Source organism: Helianthus annuus, chromosome 6 (genome assembly GCF_002127325.2).
Source record: "Helianthus annuus cultivar XRQ/B chromosome 6, HanXRQr2.0-SUNRISE, whole genome shotgun sequence".
Classification (NCBI taxonomy): Eukaryota; Viridiplantae; Streptophyta; class Magnoliopsida; order Asterales; family Asteraceae; genus Helianthus; species Helianthus annuus.
Genome location: NC_035438.2, coordinates 133,167,820 through 133,175,130, shown reverse-complemented (window position 1 = coordinate 133,175,130; position 7,311 = coordinate 133,167,820). Strand labels below are relative to the sequence as shown.

Genomic DNA, 7,311 nt, shown 5'->3' with positions numbered 1-7,311 from the left:
ACTATAAATGATAATAAATCCGGACAAAGTTCATTTATTTTTTGAAGAAATATAATTGATTTATTTATAGTATATATGATCAATTAACTTTATTTATTTCTAATACATACGATTACTAAACATTATTATCTCAAGCGCGGTAGTTTTATCACTATCATTGTGTTCATATGGAAAGAAGTTAGCTTATGTTCGTATATGTATATAGTTCTATATAAACTTTGGTTGCTCTTCGAATTGATGATCAATGCAGACTAACACAGAAGATCTGATTGTTAGTTTCCTATTGCAACAACGCATCCTTTGTAATACCACAGTAAACTGATTATTGATGCTAGGCAAGTGAATATATGTGTCTGTTAGTATGTAACATGCACAATAAAGTTGTGATAGTTACAAAAAAAAAAAACATAATGATTAGTACTCATTTTTCTTTAAATCTGTAAATAAGTATTTACGTAGACATTAAAAATAATCCAAGTATGTTATGGTAGTATAGTTTGTTAAAATACACAAAATTTTAACCTTGCTGTCCCTTGTATTTCATGGCCATCTAACCCGATGAAACAGTGACATTTTCTAATAACATAGTCGCCAGTAGAGTTGCATGAGAGAGTTGCATGAGTTCAGGCACTACTCAAATTTCAAAATAAGGTCAATGGCTACAACTGTGAGTGGCAACAAGATATACAGGTATATTAAAATAACCTTTTTTTTGGGTAAAGGGCATTGGCCGGCAAAGTATATTAAACACACACAAAAATAAATACATCATCCAAAGGGGCATACCCCCGTATCATTGTCACCCAAACCATGCTTTGGGGACCAAAAATAAGAAACCAAACACCCCACACGAGGGGCTCGAAAAAACCTATTTCTACTTTGACTATTACAAAAATAACTTAACACTATAAAACGACTACACATCATACAATAAATGGGACTTGTGTAAAGCAAACCACTTTGAGCATCGGTCTTTAACATCGAAGCAGCCACCCAAATGGGCCTAGACACAACCCAATTTAACAATATGGCCTGAATCCACTGATAACAAAGCCGCTGAAGCATCAACAGAAGATGGGCCTGTAGAACCCCCTTGTGGGCCTTCAGCCAGATCCAAATCAACATAAAACATATCAGTAACATGTATCCGAGGTCCAGATGGTGAATCTTGGACCAAAAGCTCATCTTCTGATAGGAATTAATCTCTAAATCCAGGCCAAGTGACTCCAAGAACATCTATAGGGTTTTACTACCCACCTCCCCCTTATAACACCAGCCCAACCCGAAGCTGACCCATCCCAAACAGCAAAAATGTAGTAAACAATCCCAGCCCATGGCCCTTGATGACCCTGCCAGCACGGTATGAAAGCCACAGCAGCCCACACCTAGCCCCACCCTCCCAAACCAGAGCAAACCTGAGAGAAAAAGCAACAACGGTCCGGTTTTTTAACCGGTTTTGGTTTTTTATGGCACAAAAAAACCAGTTTGATGCGAGAACCCGAACTGGTACTGACCAGTTCGGTTTTTAACTGTAAATTTTCAAAGCCCTAGACACATCTCCCCTGCTAAGGTATCAGATATATAGCCTTCATCGATATCTGAACCTAATATGTCCGAAAATAATTCGTTTACCAATAATTCGAGTTCTGAAGCGGAAGAGCATCTGATATGATACAAACAGACGCTGTGTGGAACATATACTCAGCAACTCAACCCTAATATGCAGCGCTAAGGCCTAAGTGCAACGTATAGGTTTAATATTTAAAAAAAATATTTAGTTTTTTACTGTAGTTAATTCTCAAATTATTTACCCCATAACTGCTAACTCTCTTTATAACAAATAGCTTTTAAAATCAAATTTAATACCCTGTACTTGCTAGCTCTCTTTACAATATAGTAACCTTAGTCAATCCCTAACCCCAAAAAAAAGATCCAGAACACATATATAGCATCATTTCCAACTGAAAAACCGAAACTTTAAAAGATACCTTTGTACACAACATTTCCGTTGAATTGGGATAAAACCCTTCAACCTCTGCATCAACAAACTGCAAACTGCAAATCTTCGACTTTTCCGTTTTCGGTTTGCTTACAGATGGCACACTTGTGAGCTGGACAAATAAACGGTTACCCTGCAGCAATATTTTCTTTAAGCGTCTGTCGCTTGGTCATATCATTTTTCTGGAGCAGCTTAGCTACGCATTTCAGGTGATAAAAGTGGCCACACGTTGCGGAACTACAACAAACTGGAGCAGCAATATTTTCTTTAAGCGTCTGTCGCTCGGACATAGGTGATAACAAACTTGATGTTCTTTGTCGAACACCCGCAACGGCCAAGGCACCTTCACCTGCTTGCATTTTTGCCCTTAGTTCCTGAAAAAAAGTATAAGCCTTGTCATCATTTTCTATTTGCCCCCAAATTCAAGGTCCAAAAATCATGCAACTTGTTAATATTATTCCTACATCATTATATTCAAGGTCCAAAAAAGCATTCGACCTGTTTCTTTTTAAGCGAAAAGGTTTCTACCCGCTTCTTTTTAAGCGGTAAAGCATTCGACCCGTCTCTTTTTAAGCGAAAAAAGTTTTCGACCCGCTTCTTTTTAAGTTAAAAGGCATTCGACCCGCTTCTTTTTGAGCGATAAAGCATTCGACCCATTTCCTTTTTAGCAATAAAGCATTCCACCCGTTTCTTATTTAGCAAAAAAGAATCCGACCCATTTTTAAGCCAAAAAATCATTCGGTTAATTTTTAAGCGATATATTATCTATTTTTTTTACATATTTTACCTATCAAAAAATAAAACAAAAACTAAAGAGTCTCACCTGCCATTCCCTATGACCTTTGAAAGGGGTAATACTTACAGTTGTAAATTGCTGCTGTTTGAAGTGCTATGACCATTAACATCTAAATCTGCCCCCTGAAATCATTTAGAAAACATTCAATTCAATTTCATGTAAACCTGACCGAATAACCGTTACGGTTTCGGTTCCTTTTTTAACCCAAACAACAGGAACATTGAGTTTGTAAACCGAATTAACCAAACCGAAACCTGAATAAACCAAAAACCAAAGTTTTAATTACCTGGTAAGATGCTGTGATTATATATCCACACAAACAAAATAATGTGATTCTTTTGTGTTCCAAATCCTTTCAAGGGTCCTGAAAAGATTATTACTCAGCATTGTAAGCCAGATAATAAAAAAATGTAAAGATATAAAATGTGCAAGTTAAAATAGTTTGTAATCACATATGAAGGATCAACACTCTGAATCTGAACTCGAGCATTCTCCAGTTCCTTTTGTAACGCCTCAACCACCTTAGCGTTCTTGAACTAAAGCTCCCGAAACTCAAGTGCGAGCAATCAGCAGTCTGAACTTGCAGGTGGTTCGGAATCACTACAGAAGGGATGTCTTCTTCAGGTTCATCAAACTGTCTTTCTTCTTGTATATTAAGTTGCTGCATGTTTGTACTCAAATATTTCATACACGGAACGTGCAGTCTCCTCCCATCTATCAAGAGCCTCAAGCTGAAGCACACATAATGCCGCTGCACAAAATTCATCAATCATTTAAAAGATAACAATATGTAACCGAGTACTAAATATATATAAAAAGTTTGTTTTATTAAAGATCATACCGATGTTAGAAAATCATGGACTCGTGACTCCTTCATTGCGTCTGTAGCATGCTTCAACAAGGCCTGACCAGTAGATAACATGTCAAGATTCACAATTAAAAAAACAAAAGGAAGTCCATTTGTTTTGTTGATTACCGACCGTTTTGATATTCTCCATGCTTATGGATCCGGTTTTGCTCGGTTCTAATAGCGAAAATTGCTCCTTTAGATAATATAACTCATCGGTACCCAATGTCTTTACTAAAGTCTGCAAATGAGAAGATTAAACTGAATGTGATATTATTGAAGGATATTGTCAACCAGACCTGTAAAAAAACTGACATGTTTTAACCCGAACTTATTACTTATTTTGACCAATTAGCCATCCCGCCCATCTTGTCACCTCTAGTTTAATGTCCGTTCATAATTTGGAACAAAATACCTTGAAGCCCTTGGATCTAAGTGACATCAGAAATATAATACATTGGGTAGATGGTGCTAAAAACCTCAGGTACGAAAAGCGGTGCGCTTTTGCGCTTGATGCTTCGATCCTGGGTTTTAGACCTTGTCGCTTTTTAAACGAAGCTTACCAGTTACCAATACACTACTTCTTGTTTGATACCGAATTATAAACAGTTTTCAGACCAGTCGTTAACTCCGGTGTGAAGGAAAAAAGAACCCGCCCCTTTTGAAAATTTCTAAAAAATATGCTCCCTGTTGTAACAAAATTCAGCTAGAGTGCTAAGTTCAAGGACCAGACTATAGACACTGTTATATAAATATAATAACATACAATCTTACATCTTATCGAAAAATAATATATCTATCCAGTAAAATACCTCAAAAATGTGTGTCAAACCTTTTTGATATGATACATGTCTAATAAATTGCACAATTTTGGATCTTCCACCTGGTGGAATACGAACCGGGCGATAACTTTTGTCAAGCCAAACTACGGTTGCACACGCCTCCAAACCGGGCTACACCAGAAAACAAAAAAACATATGACAATCAACAGCAAACAAATAAAAAGAAACCCTTGAAGGGTTTTTTATGTCTTTTATTATCTTGGTAAGCAAAAGTAAGTTACCTCTTCATTTGGGATCTTGACGATGAAATGTTTAAAGTATACGCGAGCAGCTGATGTATCAGATACCCTCACTCTCACCATTAATTTATCTCCAATCTGCTTTCACAAGAATGCCATTAAAGTAAGTATAGATTTTGTATTTTTTTGTATTTGTTGGAGTTCAAAAGCGTACCTTTAGAGGTGCAATGTATTTGAGTGACAATTCTGATAATGCGACTGCATTACCAGTTTGAGCTATTGTATCAATATTGATTCCAATCTTTTCCATAAGTTGACAACAAGCTGTTGAAATAAAGATTTACAACATGCCAAATAAGAACATGTAAATGTGAATTATATTACATCAAAGACTCACCGTGTTGACAGTAGTTTGCGAAGATTGCATTGTTCACTACTCCATATTTATCCAATTCATAATCTCGAACGCTAAATTCAACCTCATGATATCCACTCATTCTGCCAAGAATTGAGACCAAATAAACGCTAAGTAGTTAATACGATAAAATATTGGATATTGGTCACGGATCGATATTTGAGTTATCAATTATTGCAGTGGGATATTGGCAATTTAACACTAAAAATTAAGTATACTCTCCTACCTTTAACAAACTAACCTTTTGCAATTTGCAATACAATAAAAATTGTATCCAGTAAGGACTGACTAAGACTTAAATCAAAGAGCAAGTGTGATTAGTTTGGCTAGTTACCTGTAAGCATTTTATCAAAAGTCAACGCATATTTGGTGGTGTCCTCTTTCTGTATGTCACGCATAATGCTAATAAATACCCACACATAAGACGGACCACCCTGTGACACTCGAGTTTCAGTCTGACCTTGTTGACCAGCTTTGACTGACTTGACTCGGTTGACCCTTATTTGACCCGCCGCGCTCTTCGTGTTGACCAAGCTTTCACCAAGACCCGAACAAGCCAACACAGTCCTAAATCCTTTCCACCTGCGTATTTTAGTTATCATATCTATCCATATGAGCAAGAAATATTATAATTTTGTTGTTATACTATTCATGTGTACAGAAATACAAAACTTTTTTTCAAAAAAATATGAGCGATGTCGCTCGAGCTCGAACAACTTGTTAAGAGCTTTCAAGCCGAGGCAAGCCGACCAGTTTAACTTCGAGCCAGGAGCGAAGGATAGTTGGTGCCCAGGGGTGCAAGCTTGCCTCTACATGTTATAAGGCAATTAGTGATGAGAATGAGCAAACAAATACAACCAACTAACTTACAGGTTGCTAAAAGCATGCCAACATGCACACAAATTCGACCAGCCCTTAGTTTAAAGCTCTTTACTCTACCAGTCTGGTCCGATAACATCCAACCTGAAATAACCATTTATACTTGATGGGTTAAATATTCCACCTTTAAACTTTAACTGATATTGAAGTGAAAAAAATTAGGCCAAGTTAATTCACAATTTATCGACATAGACCAAATAACTAACCAGCTTTATTACGAATCTTCGCTGACATAGCAGGTTCATTTCTAGATGACATAGCCAGCAATAGTAGAACCCTGTTGGCCACACGACAGATATGAATACAAAAAATACATATTCGGTGGATGAACTCGTCTCTGTTGTGATACAACTTTGACCAACAGCAAGTGACTCGATATTATACCCTCTCCTTGCAAAGACTCCTGCAAGGACAACGTAATTAATAGTAATTCAAGTTGTGCAAAGGACAACGTAATTAATATGGAAGTAAAACGTCGTCTTAAAGAGCGATTTGTGTGTTTACCTTCATCTGAAACATGATTCCAGAGAGATTCATGGACATACAGTCACCTGATTCCGGCCATTCTCCAGCAAATCTGTGGATCCCTTGTTCAAATCTGTGGATCCCTTGGTGCCTTCGACATCTGAAAAACATATAGAAACTACCGTCAAACATCATAATCATAACTTGCCATATTAGAGCCAAATATATTCATTAAATCAGAAGAAAGAAATGATTCTACACGTATCAGTTCTTACCAAAACCCTAGCTTGTTTAAGCCCTATATCGCCAGAATCTCCACTTACAAAACCCTAGATTGCCTGAAATCAGCAAAGCCCTAAAAACAAAATCAAGATCAAAGCTTTCGATTCTTAGAGAATGACGATTCCTGAATAAAAGACAAACCTGGAATGAAGGAGAAGCCGCGATTGAAGCAACGTAACAAGGCGGAGGGGAATAGGCGGTGGAATCATCAAAGATCTGCTCATGAAACGGATCTGGTGATAGATCTGACGATAGATCTGGCATGGGTTTCTTGAGTCGCCGAGAGAGAGAGAGAGGAGAGAGAGAAGTTCTGATGGTTTTGTGAGATGTGTGAGGAATGAGAGAGAAAGGAATTGTTGATCCGTGTGAGGTGTAATGGACGGCTGAGATCGCGATCCGTGTGAAAATTGAGAGAAATGGACGGCTGAAGATGAACCAGTAGAAGGGTAATTTATTTGTGTTTCTTGGTGCCTTAAGACTTGTACATTGTGCATTGAGGGTGTTTTCAACACATTGCTGAATTACCATTCTGTCCTTCCTATATCCTTATTAAAGTAGTATAGACGTGTGTGAGTGGGGAAGGATGAAACACGCTGTTATGAGTGAG

The 7,311-nt window shown here is 37.4% G+C and overlaps 2 protein-coding genes and 1 long non-coding RNA gene across 3 annotated transcripts; all 3 read right to left on the bottom strand.

The window, feature by feature from the left end:
- Positions 1-3,091: 3,091 nt before the first annotated feature.
- Positions 3,092-3,876, bottom strand: LOC118479473. Its single transcript, XM_035974015.1, has 4 exons — positions 3,776-3,876; positions 3,637-3,699; positions 3,248-3,546; positions 3,092-3,159 (listed from the first exon to the last, which is right to left on the bottom strand). Exons 1-4 carry the CDS (start codon positions 3,791-3,793, stop codon positions 3,099-3,101), a joined length of 441 nt encoding a protein of 146 aa, XP_035829908.1. The 5' UTR covers positions 3,794-3,876; the 3' UTR covers positions 3,092-3,098.
- A 536-nt stretch (positions 3,877-4,412) lies between these two features.
- Positions 4,413-5,160, bottom strand: LOC118479630 (acyl-acyl carrier protein thioesterase ATL3, chloroplastic-like). The gene is made up of 4 exons (XM_035974262.1): positions 5,061-5,160; positions 4,878-4,987; positions 4,706-4,801; positions 4,413-4,595 (listed from the first exon to the last, which is right to left on the bottom strand). Exons 1-4 carry the CDS (start codon positions 5,158-5,160, stop codon positions 4,413-4,415), a joined length of 489 nt encoding a protein of 162 aa, XP_035830155.1.
- A 1,327-nt stretch (positions 5,161-6,487) lies between these two features.
- LOC110884599 lies at positions 6,488-6,978 on the bottom strand. Its single transcript, XR_004859655.1, has 3 exons — positions 6,846-6,978; positions 6,698-6,760; positions 6,488-6,582 (listed from the first exon to the last, which is right to left on the bottom strand). It is a non-coding gene; the product is annotated as an uncharacterized LOC110884599 (long non-coding RNA).
- Positions 6,979-7,311: the final 333 nt, after the last annotated feature.

What these genes read in the sequence shown, in the direction of transcription:
- LOC118479630 (XM_035974262.1), bottom strand. Translation starts at nt 5,160, where the DNA reads ATGAGTGGATATCATGAGGTTGAATTTAGCGTTCGAGATTATGAATTG. An exon ending in AATACATTGCACCTCTAAAG is followed by an intron (nt 4,802 to 4,877) that starts GTACGCTTTTGA and finishes TTGTGAAAGCAG; the next exon opens with ATTGGAGATAAATTAATGGT. An exon ending in TCAAGATCCCAAATGAAGAG is followed by an intron (nt 4,596 to 4,705) that starts GTAACTTACTTT and finishes TTTCTGGTGTAG; the next exon opens with CCCGGTTTGGAGGCGTGTGC.
- LOC118479473 (XM_035974015.1), bottom strand. An exon ending in TCCATGATTTTCTAACATCG is followed by an intron (nt 3,547 to 3,636) that starts GTATGATCTTTA and finishes AATTTTGTGCAG; the next exon opens with CGGCATTATGTGTGCTTCAG. An exon ending in AGAGTGTTGATCCTTCATAT is followed by an intron (nt 3,160 to 3,247) that starts GTGATTACAAAC and finishes TAATCTTTTCAG; the next exon opens with GACCCTTGAAAGGATTTGGA.